At 32.4% G+C, this 14,928-nt stretch overlaps 1 protein-coding gene across 1 annotated transcript; it reads right to left on the bottom strand.

Moving 5' to 3' along the window:
* Positions 1 to 553: 553 nt before the first annotated feature.
* On the bottom strand, positions 554 to 11,933 carry LOC134728209 (nuclear speckle splicing regulatory protein 1-like). The gene is made up of 8 exons (XM_063592724.1): positions 11,830 to 11,933; positions 9,055 to 9,130; positions 7,479 to 7,547; positions 6,499 to 6,636; positions 5,360 to 5,567; positions 4,048 to 4,228; positions 3,113 to 3,154; positions 554 to 1,108 (listed from the first exon to the last, which is right to left on the bottom strand). The coding sequence occupies exons 1-8, from the start codon at positions 11,862 to 11,864 to the stop codon at positions 568 to 570; spliced, it is 1,290 nt and encodes a 429-aa protein (XP_063448794.1). The 5' UTR covers positions 11,865 to 11,933; the 3' UTR covers positions 554 to 567.
* Positions 11,934 to 14,928: the final 2,995 nt, after the last annotated feature.

A 14,928-nucleotide genomic window follows, 5' to 3' on the forward strand; every position in this document is an offset into this window, starting at 1 on the left:
TTTGTTCTTTCCAATCAGGAACAAATTACACCAATGTCTAATAGACAGCTTAGACCTTAAACACATGTATTTCTAGTGGGCTGTATGGAAAACTCCTATTTATCTGTGTAGTTTTATCTTAAATTTAGAAAACTGCTGACATTCCAATGCCAAATCCTGGGGAAATGTATAGAAAAAGCCTTATTTTATGTTTCTATTTAAAAATAATGTCCTTGTGATATTATTTAACATAGCGGGGACTGGAGTGTTTTATTTTTATAAATCTTAGAAAAGAGGTTAATGTATAAGAAGTGTGCATGGGAATTTATTGATATGTATATAAAGCCATAAAATACATCCATAGGTACCCAAGGTTTAGAAATTTGTATTGCATTGATGACCATTCTTCATGTTCTTGGGGATTTATTTTGTTCCAAAACTTTGTTTCCTGCAGTAAGAAGTTCCTAATTTATTTCCAAATGACTCTATGTCAAACTTCCATTTATTTGTGTGACCATTATAATGTTTCTCATCTTACACATGTTCACCATAAAAAGAGCACAATGACAATGCATACATTTCAATGATTTATTCATCACTCCTAAATATATAAGGTTTTGTTTGGTCTCTTTCAATCTTTCGTAAGAAGTATCTCTCTCTAGCAGATTCAATCATGTCTTTCGTTGTTCTCCTAGCAAATCTAGCTTTTATTTCCTCTATAGTCAGTTCTTTATCAATTTTAGTTTCTTTCTTCACTTCTTTACTATCTTCATTCTTATCTTTCTTTGCTGCACTTGGACCATCATCATCACTTGAACTTGTCCCGGATGATGACCTTTTTCTTTGTTTTCTTTTATCTTTCTTATTTTGAGTAGTTTTTTCAGATCTATTTTTATCATTTTCTGATGAGTCTTTTTGTTTTTTAGAATTTGAATCCTTTCCTGAAGAATGGTCTTTCTCTTTTGAGCTAAGTTTTGTTTTCTTGTCATCTTCACTTTCATCTGAGGACTTCAAACTTTCTTTTTTCTGTTGTCTTGGTGATGACCTTTTTCTGTTTTCTGGTGACCTTGACCTTGACGAAGACCTTGATGATGATGAAGATGATGACTTTCTCTGTCTGTATTGCTTCCTGGAATCAAACATAAATAAATAAATATTAGAATTTTTTTATCAGTTTTTTTTACCATAAATAGCCTGACCTTAGTTGGCATGTCTATAAATTGATGAAGGGAAACCTAATAAAACAATGTCAGCAACCACTAGATATTATGTTTCATTGTAAAAGAGGGACGAAAGATACCAAAGGGACAGTCAACCTCATAAATCCAAAACAAAATGACAACGCCATGGCTAAAAATTAAAAAGACAAACAGATAAACAAAAGTACACATGACACAACATAGAAAACTTAATAATAAACAACATGAACCCCGCCAAAAACTAAGTCATTCAGTGGTTTATGAGATTGAGTTCCAGTAAGATGAACACATAAACAGATGGTCAAATTAAGAGATGAACAAATTGACTGATTATTTCCTACAAGTAGTGTATATCAGTTTTCTATTCTAATTTTTCAAATAATCAATTTTATCAATGCAAACAAATAGATTGTCAGTTATGCTTTTTTTATTCCCAACAATCTATAATATTGACATAAATGTTTTTTTGTGACATCTAAGTTAAACATAAAGCTACTGTATGCCAACTTATTGCCCTATTTTGTTCACTTCATGGCTATTTAATTGTGTGATTTTCTAATTTACTTGGTAAAGTTTAATAAGGAAATATCTGAGTTTTACATACGGTATTGGAGACAATTTCTTTTTGTATTATTTTTCTATTTGCAAAAATCGTGAAAATAGATTGCAATAAGTTGGTTTACAGTAATTCCTTCTATTCAGTTTTAATTCAAGAAAAAAAAACGAAATTGATTGAAATAGGGGCGGATCCAGCCCTTTTAAAAAGAGGGGGTTCCCAATCCAGAGTAAACGGGGGTTCCAATGGTCATATATGCCAGACATGACGAATTTGAAAAATCAAGTCTTAAATCATTTATTGGGATTTAGGTCAAATTTTATTTTTCAACAGAAACAATTTCGGTCATTTGGTTGAGATTGAGTATTAAAATTGCCATTTTGAACATATTTTTGTTTTGTTATCGATTTTATGTAATTAAAATGCCACTCAAGTAAAGTGTTATAATCCTGAGGGTAGACTTGCTACTATGTACAATTCCCTTTCTAATATTTCTCTTTTAGTAATTTATATGTTTACTGATAAGTGCCAGCCTACTGATTGCCCTTGCAGATGTCAGTATAATTGTAATCTCCTAGTTATAGCAGTAAAACTATTAAAGGGGCAAAATTGAAAAAATAATAATAATTAGGAAGGGACATGTAGCAAGTCTATCCTGAGGGCCATCCTAATATATTAATGTTTCAGATAACTATTGGCTAATGATTGCTAATCTCTTTCTTTACCTGTGTTTTTAATTCACACCTGGCTATTAATCACAAGCTCAGAACTAATATTATAAAGAAATTAAAATTCCATACCAACAGTCTTCATCATTTAATTACTTTTCAGCTTAGACAATTGTCACTTATGATTTGAAATTAAATTAATACTTGATTTAATTTACGTAGAATTTTTTTCACTATTAACACACATGCTTTGTTACTATGTAATATGCATGCCTAAAATTCTCTTCCGCAGACACTAAATCGTAAATTTAAATGATATTCATGCTAAATAAATTAAGTGTAACTATTTTTATTAATATTCTTACACTATTAAAGGTAAAATATTGAAAAGCCGATGTTTTCCTGTGACTTTGATAAACAAAACTAATCCCAGAAATGAGTCCTGAATTATTCAAATTAGTATCGTCACATTAGAACCGAAAGAAACATAAGAGATAAGCAATGGCTGAGAAAGTTACCATTTTGAGTAATTAAAATCATTTTATTTTTAAACTGTTGCCTTCCCTTCGGGCCAGGTGAGCTAAAAAAGGGGGGGGGTTCCAACCCCTGGAACCATCCCCCTGATTACAACCCAGACAAGATATTTAGATGTCAAATTAAGATATTTAACAAGGTATGACTTAAAGATGTGTGTGCAGTGTGCCAAGTACCTTTCTTTGTTTTCTCTCTGTGTTATCTGTTCTTTCTTTATTCTGAATTAAAAAGAAAATAATAAATAAGTTAACAAGTGAAAATTCCAAAACCAAGAGGCAGAAATTAGACTTTAACAAGTTTGAAATGTAAAAATGTCTTAACATTATCATGATTTAAAAATTGTCAGTGCTTCATATCTGCCAACTTCAACAAAATATTCATCTGTCCTTTTACATATTTAAGCACAAGATTACCTGAAGCATTTTATAAGTGTACTATATATTTAATAAAATATGACTCTCATTGAGTATATCAGTTTTCTCTGATGACCTAATAGCAAAAAAAATATCATGTTGTGAAATGAATTTTTGCCATATTGTTCATCAATTCATTATTTGACTACATTGTATTGCATTGAATGCTTTACCCCTATTGTTTACATTTTTACCTATTATATCTGTAAAGTTTTATTCACCTATCGTTGTCAATATAATGGAATTTTATGTGATTTTCATACAAGTTAGAGGTTTTGCTAGCTATAGAACCAAGTTTAATCCCATATTTTCTCAAAATAATATGCCTGTACCAAGTCAGGAATATGACCTATTTTATCCATCCCTTTGATGTATCATACCACATCTTCTTCTTATATTTGGATTTCATTTAATTGATATTTATGAAATAAATGTTAACAAATGTGTTTGAAACAGATTTTGCACAGCAAAGTTGCATAAAATATTGACAAAAACCCTAAGTTGGTAAATATTAACACATCATTGGTGGAGAGTTGTCTCATTGGCACTAATACCACAATGTTTTATGTTATATTATGATAAAATAGCCTACTAAGTTTTAAGATGATCTGTTTTCAACATCATGCTAAACTACCTTATACATTTTTTTTTTTAATATGGGACAGATGAACCAAATATTTCTACAATTTTTAACATACATTGGTAAACTATTAGCTGTATTTTCGCTGTCGTCAGGTTTTTCAGAAGTTTTTTCTTCATCTGTTTTGACTGATACCTCCGGCTTCTCATTTTCTGTTTTGACATTTTCCCCAGTTTTCTCATTCAGCAGGTATCTATAGAAACCAGTCATGTCGTTTTGCTTCTTGACATCTAACATGGCTACAATTACATAAAAATTTTATAAATTTAATGATATTTTACACAATATCTTATCACCTGATCAGAAACCCACATTTAATAATTAAACTTCCCTTCCTACCCTTCCACATACATTTTAATGGAATAGCTCTTATGTGAATGCTATATTTACCACCTATTTTCAATCTTAAAAGTTTTTCTAGTCAGTATTAAAAAAGAATTATGATAAAACTGTTCAATGTGATTTTAAAAGGATATTAGTATGTATGTATACAACTTTGTAATTCATTTTTACAGTGACTCATAAGGCATTTTTATTTTTAAATATTGTACATGTGTACAGTAAAACCTTGTATAAACCGGCCAGCTACAGGACAATGAAAAGGACTGGTTTGGACAGTGAGACTGTTTATTCAGGTTTCCGTTTTGACCGTAAGTAATGTTTTGTGACGTCCAATATTTTGCATTTAAAAGTTCTCTCTGATTGTAAATTATATCTGTCAGATGAATTAAAATACATTCACTTCGTTTTTCATTATTTGCATTTGCATCATAACACTCGCGATGTTTGATTGTTAGACAAGAATTTCAATTTACTTCTGAAACGTTGGAATGGCCGATTAAAAAGCCAGAATATTATCTTACTCCGCAATTTTAATTTGTTTATGCAAGTTTAATACAATGTAAGTTCAATCCGAGATATATTCAGTGTTTCTTTTCTTATAACTGACACGTTTATTATGATTTAATAAATAATACAGCTCACTACTGTAAGATTGTAATCTCACACCTGACTAATTGATTATGCTGGAAAGTAATGTTGTTTCAACCAATATTTTTTGATTGCATATCGATCATTAAAATTAATTAGGCAAACCAGTTTCGACAGGTAATAAATAATGTAATTAAGAGAATTGGGACTGCATCATACGACCGGGATTCGGAATACGCAGGGGCCGGTTTACCAAGGGTATTTTAAGAAAGAATTTGAAGGAAAAATAATTGGGACTTCAGCCGGAATGGACAGAAAACCGGTTTATTCAGGGTCCGGTATAATCAGGTTTGACTGTATATCTTTAATTGTATATTGTTCAATTGTTATTTAATACATGAAACTTTAATAAAATGATTTATTATTATAAAGTTTTATACCTTCAAGTTGAGCCTGCTGCCTTTCTTTTTCCTCAGCTTCCTGCATTTCTTGCATCTTTTGACGATATGCACCTGTCACAAACACTTCCTTTTCTGCAAATTCATCCCCTTCTGTCTCTCTTTCCTTCTGTACTTTTCTTTCCTGTTGTCTTTCTAATTCTCTTTTTCTTACTTCTGATGCTTTCAATAATCCACTAATGTATTTAGACTTTTAAAAAAGAAAATAACTGCTGTAAATTCAGAAATTATTGCGTGCATTTATTATTGCGATTTTGTCAATTTCAACTTAAATGCGATTTTAATTTTTATGATTTTGGGAAAAGTCATGCTTAATTCAGTTAAAATATTACAAAATGCAAGTTTTAATTATTGCGTTTATAACTCTGTCGCATTATTCGCAATAATAAAAACCTCGCAATAATTTCTGAATTTACAGTAAATGATTAGTTGAAAATTATCATTTTTCATGAAAAAAAAGATGCTAATTATATAAGTGGCAATACTGTTATTGAATGGATGTTTTAAGAATTATCAGATTGAGGATAGATCTATACATTGTGGAGTCCACTAATATATGATTGATAATATTCTTTCAGGTCTCATGGCTAACAAATAAAATCATTTCAGAGTTTTGAAACTAAACATTTATTACTGTTAATTCAGAAATTAATGCATGGTTTTTATTAATGTGAATAACTTGACTCCTTAAGTATAACAATAATAAGAACTGCATTCTGATAAATTATATATTATACACATGTATGAAGTTTCCCCTATAAATGAAATAGTTAAACTCACATTATTGTTAATTTGTCAACAATAGCAACAATAAATCATTGTGTAAACGCTTGTAACTTTGAATGCATGGTTTTACACTAGTCATTTTTGTGGACCTTTATAGTTTGCTGATCAGTGTGAGCCAAAGCTCCCAGTTGAAAACCATACTTTGACCTACAGTGGTTTTCTTTTACAGATTGTGACTTGGATGGAGAGTTGTCTTATTGGTTCTCATACCATATCTTCTTATATCTATGAAATAAGACCATCTATGTACTAATTTCTGAATTTCTAGTAGTCAATATGTAATTTTTAACACATATATATTTTAGAAGGTTGACGTTGAACAGTGTGTGCCATACCTTTTTCTCAACATTGGCTTTATCACTACTGACTGCTGCCACCTGCTGAGCCTTCTTTTCCTGCATAGAATCATATATACTATCATATTCATATACTGTTGGATCAGCTTCTAGAGCCCTGTCTATTTCTAGTTGAGTCTGAAAAATGACATGTATAAATATGAGTAAGCTCCCTTTGTAAAGAATAAATATCTTTTTAAAATGTTGATTCTTTAATGTTATCAATTATTTATCAAGTTATTTATACATTGAAACATTCTAAACACATGGAAATGAATTGAACATTTTATGAATCTATAAAGTTGTGTGTTGTTTCTGTTGGCAAAGGTTTTTTTATAAGACAATATGACAAAACTTTGTTAAAGCTTGGTTAGTTTAAACATATTTATTTATAGTGGATTGGGAAACAAGTTTTGCAACTTATATTAATCCCTTTCCACTTTGCGGGTGCGAGTGCTGCCTTGTAGCGGCATTAGCCTACTCTTTTTGCGAAATCTACAAGGGTGTCTTTAACGTGCAAGAGATATGGCTCTCTCTTAACACAGGTCAGCCATTTATCGTCCCCGTCCGACGGACTATCATCGTTTCCTCAAGACCATACTGGCAAATGGTGTCAAGGGAGAACCGAAAATTGAGTTCCTGAAATTTTCATCCCAAACGGGAATCAAACAAGGAACCTTTGTGTTAGCAGTCCGATGCACTAACCACTAAACCACGGCTTGGTCCTTTCTTATTTACAAACTGTAGCCAAAACTGGCTGATTTTGGCCAATAAAACCATGTAAAATACCATATTTTATTCAGATTTATAAGTTGTCATTTGTATGCATCAAATTAAGAAAGGAGATATAAGAAACAAAGTTTTTTTTCTAACTTCAAATTATCTCAGTAAAATTTTTATTTTCGTTAAAAAAAATTTCACTATGAGAGCCAGCTGAACAAACAGAAGGAAAGAACATACTTTATGAGATAAATACTTACCTGTCTTTTAATTTTAGATTTCTGTGCTGCATTTTTTATTGAAGTGTTAATAGCATCATGTGCACTCTCCTGAAAAAATAAAATTGGTATTGGTATTGCAATGTTTAAATTGTAAAACTTCATGTATTTTATTTCAAATATTGTTACACCTGGCAGTGCCATGACTGTCATCCATTTCTGATTGTTTTTTCACAACTGAACCAAACTAAATGACTTGGAAAATGGTATTAACTGTTTATATGCACTGCAATCATCACTTAGGAAATAGATTAATACAGATTGCTTGAAAGTAAGAATTAGGTGTTTGTAAGTTAAAATTTTCCTGCAGACAGTTGCATGTACCTTGTGAACAAGCACATTTTAATATGCCTAAAGCTTTTTAGTCCATTGCAAAATAGGGTTTATATTAATTCATATAATATCAATGTTCATGACCCCTGAAAATGCATCCGATGCTTTCCTGTCTAGAGCTTAAACAGCAATCTGTTCATCAACAGTTAATCATTCAAATTCTACCAAGATTACTCTAGCATGTCTCATGTGTCTAGATTCTGAAATTTAATAAATTAAAAAAAATCCCTCATTTAATTTGATTCCTGATAAATTACCTACTTCAGATAATCTTAAACTTTGAACCAACCATTTATGAACTATATATACATGTATTAAAAAATATTTACAACATTTCTCATAGATTATGTAGATATTGTTCGTAAAAATAAACATTTAGTATATTTTTTGTTCATGATTCTATCATGTGCATAACTTCATAATAAATGTACCCTGAAGTAAAGTTATAATGTATTATTATACTTCACGTTAAAATGCCATATTTTGATTGGCTAAGACGAGGGTGTCAATTTACTCTATCACATGGCTGAGCGGGTGACAATTTTTTTGAATGTTACCCTCTCGTCTAGACCAATCAGAAATCGATAATTCAAAGAACAATGAATTGAATTTACATCAAGGAATTAAATATTATACTATGCTTAAGTTCTACGTTTTGGCTCAGATTTTATTATCGACTGTTAAAATAAACAAAATAAATAAAAATGCTTGACTTTTGTCGTTTTTTTCTTATGCCCGTAACGTTGTTATGAACGTGACGTCATAGAAAATACTTTTAAAATAAAAATAATCTGTAAAAGCCATTACTGATAGGACATTCAGTATAATAAATTAAATAACACATAGCTGAGAGGGTGATATAGCAGATTGGAACCCCTCGAAAAGGCATGGTCAACCTTGGCTTCACCGCAGTTGACAATGTTTTCTCGGGGTACCAATCTGCTCTATCACCCTCTCAGCTATGTGTTATTTATATATTGTGGCATTATGTCCCACATGGGGAAGGAGAGGGTAGGAAAGCAAGTATAATGTGTTTACTTACATTGTACTCATGTTATTACATTCACTGTGAACTAATTATCCATGATTCACAAACTGCACTGCTTTTTTAACAACAAAAATAGAAAAGTTAAAATTTCATATAAAATTAGGCCAAGTTAGACTTTTATAGCAGCATGTCCTATTAAATAACACAAATATGCACTGATATCAAATAATTACTCACATCATCACTGTCATCGCCGAATACACTTTTAACCTTGACCTTGGTTTGTCCTTTCTTTGGCAACAATAGACCATACCTACAAAATAGCGAACAGTTCATAAAGATTATTCAACTAAACTGAGCATTGGACAAGGGTAGGTGAATACAATTACAGAACTGTTGAAAATGTACAAAATCTGTTATGTGGTGATAAAGTCAAATGTACTTTATAAATGTATAAAATCAAAGATATTATACATTGTATAACATGGTGCATGCTGTACGTTGGTGCAGGATAAAAACATTGCCTCATCTAAGCAACCAGTGTCTTGAAAGCTCATTTTCATTCAAGCCTCCTTGTAAGTTTTTATTATGCAACCTAACTTTATATAAAAATCTTTACTCTTTAGAATGTGGTTTTGACATTTTAATGTTGAATGTTAGGGCACCTGACAGAATATGTTGGAGGAAGCAGAACTTCGAATTTTGACCAAACAAGGCCCCCATATAGTACCCATTCTAGGATAAACTCCGGTCTAGGTACCAGAGATGTGTGGGCCAGGATAAAAATCACCCCTGTGATGTTCTAATATTTTTAGCAACCCGAGTGAGGAACGACCTCAGGACCTTCAGCACTGTGGTCATCGGTCTTAACCACGGGCTCACATCATTATCATAACTGTTGTAGACCTGGAGATATAAAGGTACACATGTAGTCTAACTAGTTGAGTAAGGGAAGATCTTCTTTGGCTCAATTGGTTAGAATGCTGCCTTTAGATCCTGAGATTGAGGGTTCGAATCCCGCTGGTACCATCAATGGATTTTAACATCATTGGCGCTGCGAGCATCTGCTACTTGTACAAACATTGTAAATATAATATTGCCTGGCAGTGAGATGTGAGAATTGGTCATGAGATTGACCAGCCGGTCAAAGGATACCATGACAGTTCTAGGTGACATCTAGGGAACTGGCCAGAAAGTTTCCGAGTAGAAGTCTCAGGTTGTACAGTAGTGCACCTGTGAGTTGCTCGGATGGATGGTACGCAGCCCGAAAAAAGAAAAGGGGGAAGAGTGTTGTAAACCTGGAGATATAAAGGTAGTCTAACTAGTTGAGTTAGGGAAGATCTTCTTTGGCTCAATTGGTTAGAGCGCTGCCTTTAGATCCTGAGATTGAGGGTTCGAATCCTGCTGGTACCATCCATGGATTTTTACATCATTGGCGCTGCGAGCATCTGCTACTTGTACAAAAATTGTAAATAGAATATTGCCTGGCAGTGGGATGTTAGAATTGGTCATGAGGATTGACTAGCTGGTCAAACGATACCACGACAATTCTAGGTGGCATCTAGGGAACTGACCAGAAGGTTTCCGAGTAGAAGTCTCGGGGTTGTACAGTAGTGGACCTGTGAGTTGCTCGGATGGATGGTACGCAGCCCGAAAAAAAGAAAAGGGGGAAGAGTGTTGTAGACCTATAAATGACTGTGGTCTAACTAGTTGAGTAAGGGAAGATCTTCTTTGGCTCAATTGGTTAGAGCGCTGCGTTTAGATCCAGAGATTGAGGGTTCGAAGCCCGCTGGTACCCGAACATGTAACTTGCAATGCAAGACTTTTTGCAGATGACTGTTTATTGTATAGAAATGTAAATAATAGTTCTGATGCACAATTACTTCAAAAAGATTTATCTAGTTTAGTAAAATGGGAAGAGGATTGGCAAATGAATTTTAATCCTGAGAAGTGTTATGTAATTCATATTTCTAAAAAAAAGTAAACCTTCCAATTTTGAATATATTTTGCACAATCATGTTTTAGAAGCAGTAAAAGACAGTAAATATTTAGGCGTAACTATAAGCCATGATCTTGATTGGGGAACACATATAAACAATATTACTTGTAAGGCAAATAAAACCTTAGGTTTTCTTCTTAGGAACTTGAAAAACTGCACACGTAAGGTTTTTACACGTAAGGTTAAAAACCATACGTACACATCACTTGTCCGTCCAGTCGTCCAGTACTCTTCCCCTGTCTGGGATCTGTACAAAAAACAACACATCACTCAGGTTGAGCAGGTACAGCGTAAGGCAGCCAGGTTTGTCTTCAATGATTATAAAGACAGATCACCAGGAGCAGTTTCAAATTTGATTAAAACATTGGAATGGGAAAATTTAGAAATAAGAAGGAAAAAAGCTAGATTAACTATGCTGTATAAAATAAATTGCGGGTTAGTTGAAGTTCATAAGGACAACTTAACAATATCTGAAAGACGCACTAGGGGGAAACATAAATTTAGGCAAATATCAACAAATAAAGATTTCTATAAATTTTCATTTTATCCACGCACTAATTCGGACTGGAACTCACTACCTGAAGCAATATGCATGTCTGACACCCTGGAATCCTTTAAAAGTGGCATATCCACTCTAACATTTGAAGGATCCACAGCAACTTATTAAACTATAAAGCCACTGTACATAATGTATATATATCTATGTTATTGTCTTTGTCATATTATTTTTAAATTAAGTCCATATGTACATAGCACACAAGTTCCGGGAAGTTTTACACTCCTACCTAGGAGTCTACTTCCGTATTCGGAAGAATAAAGAAGAAGAAGTACCATCCATGGATTTTCACATCATAAAAAAGGAAAAGGGGGACATTTGCATCTATAACCTTTGCTGAATTATTACCTATTTCATATCATAACATTGTTTTGCTTTAATCAGAGGGAGGTGTATGTAAATTGTTATATTATATAATAAACATTGCCGATAATTGTGACATGAAGCTCAGACTAACGTTTTTCCTTTCTTTCCGATTTCTTGCTCTGCCATTCTCACGATTTGTTTACGTTTTCTTCGGATAAAAGCATCTATTGATAAAGTCAGATATGTTCCGAAGAAAGGGGCGTATCCCGACTAAAAGAGAGATTATACAATGTCTGAATTAGGAAATCAAATTAGTGTTTTAAAGAATCAACAACTTGGTGAGTTTTATCCCCTAGGGATACACTAATTAGTCAGTATTTTTGAACCATGACTTATTGGATATTTGTAATTGGCTTTTACTTTCTCATGATTAGCAATAACTGCGAATACTCAGTCTAGCTTAGATCGATATTTTGTGTTTTTTTCGCATGTTTCGGCCGGTGAGCTTGCTTTTTTAGTGAGTGCTTTGTGTCGATCTGCTGGATCAATTCCTTTTATAAATGATTTTTACAGTTTGCTCTTATGTTGTGTTGGTTTAACTGTTATTCGGGTTGCTATGTTCTATCATATGTAGTCGTTTATTACCATTACTTGTCTAATGAACTGGCTGCTGATTTATTTTTTGCAAATTTGAATGTTTATATGTGATCATATTTTGCCATTTCGTGTAGTTGTACAGTTTTCTATCAAAACTTATTTAAGCCAACAAAGTCCACAATAGTTTAACTCAATTCATTCACTGAAATACCATCATTGTAAATGTACCAGACTCAAGCTAGCGGAACCATAATGCAAGCCGGAACATCTTATTACTATAATTATGGTTTTACTTATTTGATGATATTATATTAATTATTTGTTTACATTTTTTATCATGTTGATGTCGTAAGACAAAAAGAAGAATTTTTTTTAATTATCCAATCGGCTTGAAAATAATTTTGTGTTATGGTTTTCAGGTCTTTCGATCGGAGTACTCGTGTCTTTACTTGCCTTGTACATAGCTCTTGCAGTGATAGTGTACAAACCAAGACGACAACCAACTCAAATAGTACCACATACAACGCTCAATATTCAAGAAGATCGATAGAGAAACTAGCACCACATATACGACGCCAAATATTCAAAGACATCGATAGACAAAAAAGTACAACAGACAACGCTCAATATTTAGGAAGGTCGATAGAGAAACTAGCACCACATACGACGCTCAATATTCAGAGAGATCGATAGAGAAACTAGCACCACATACGACGCTCAATATTCAGAGAGATCGATAGACAAAAGAGTACATCAGACAAGTTCAACACTCAATATTCAGGAAAATCGATTGAGAAACTTGCACTGCACACATCAATCAATGAATATGTATATGTCTATGCTTATTAAATCCCGTATTTTACTATCAATGCGTATTAATCTTGAAAACAACATTAGCGGCATGATTAAATGCTCAAAAATATGTTCAATTAACCCCGACACATTTGTATGAGCCTGTTACAAGCCATAAAACTATAATAACGTGGTTGCCGTTGGATGTTGTCTGCTTATAATTTGATACCATACAAAACTATCAGTGACGCTCAGATGTAAAAAGAAAAGAAGTAACAAAGCCAAGCAAGTATAAAGTTGAAGAGCATTGAGGACCCACATTCCAAAAGTTGTGACAAATGCGAATAAGGCTATCTAGTTTCAGAAGACAGTTATTCCGTAGTGCATTTCTTTAAGACAATAAATGAGAATTTAAAAAAATCCCACCTTTTTACTTATTTGGCTTAATAAATATTTTGATATGAGCGTCACTGATGTAGACGAAACGCGCATCTGGCGTACTAAATTATAATCCTGGTACCTTCGATAACTATTAAAACAATGTAAGAGAATGACACTTGAAATAAGATAAAGCGTTGACTAGAGGGAAAACGTATGTCGTACTAAAATAAAGTTGAACCGTTTCCTTATCTAAAAGAGAAAAGTATATATTTCACAAGTAAAAAAGTCGTTTTGTGTTTTCATCAGAAAATAATTCTATCAATTTAAAAGTTGATGACCTAGAACAGTAATTTATTTTTTATATATATTTGTTTTTATTATCTGCTTCATAGTAGGATGAAATGAAACTCTTTTTAAGCTTGATCAAACAAACATTGTCTAACAAAAGGTAAATATGAGAAGTATACATTCAAACACCACTGATTATCTCACAAATTATTCATACCAAGACCAGATAATAATTTATTTTTTTTTACACAAAAAAAGTATTTTTTTTATGAAATAAGAAACCCAGGTGTGTCACAGTAGATACACTTTTTTGTTGAATAACAATGAAAACTATACCAGGAAATTCATATACTATTATATATTTAGTAAAGAAAGTCCCTGACTAAACAAACAGGTTTGTAACTCATTTTAATTATGATTATCATATGCTTTTAATATTATATAGTATTAAAAATTTAATATCGAACAGATTATAAGCAGGCAGTTGAATACTGAATATCGAATTACGATAACGAAGCGGCCGCTAACTTCTCATACATGAGGTGAGATATAGTTTATCGCCCAATTTGATATATTTACCTGTATTTGTACATGTATACTAAAATGGTCGCTTGCAGAAAAAAATATATAACCCTTGAACAAAAGGTATAAAATCGTACTGGCTAATCAATATCCTTTTGAGAGTATTTTTTAAACTGATAAAACACATCTTTTAATATTTAAGTGATGCTATTTGACAAGTTTAAAAGTTGAAAACGGAAAGTGTCTATTGAAATTGCAAAATCAAAAGCACAAACACAGCAAACGAATGGATAACAACTGTCATTTTCCTGACTTGGTACAGAAATTTGTTGCCATTATGTTGAAAATGGTGGATTAAACCTGGTTTTATAGCTAGCCAAACCACTCAACTGTATGACAGTTGCATGAAAGTCCTCTTTTTTACAACGATGTGTGAACAAAACAAACAGACATCGAGGTTAATATATCAAAATAGGGGTACCAAAAGTCACATTGAGTTAAAATCTTAATCACTATAAAACCAAAAATATATGTAACAAAATAACACAAAAAGGCATGAAAACATAGCACATAAGCAAAACTAAAAGACAAGAATACAAACATTTACCATTGTACAATAACACAATGACGGGATGCACAAGTACCGAGCAACGTCAACATAGACTAACCA

This window comes from Mytilus trossulus, chromosome 8 (assembly GCF_036588685.1).
Source record: "Mytilus trossulus isolate FHL-02 chromosome 8, PNRI_Mtr1.1.1.hap1, whole genome shotgun sequence".
Taxonomy (NCBI): domain Eukaryota; kingdom Metazoa; phylum Mollusca; class Bivalvia; order Mytilida; family Mytilidae; genus Mytilus; species Mytilus trossulus.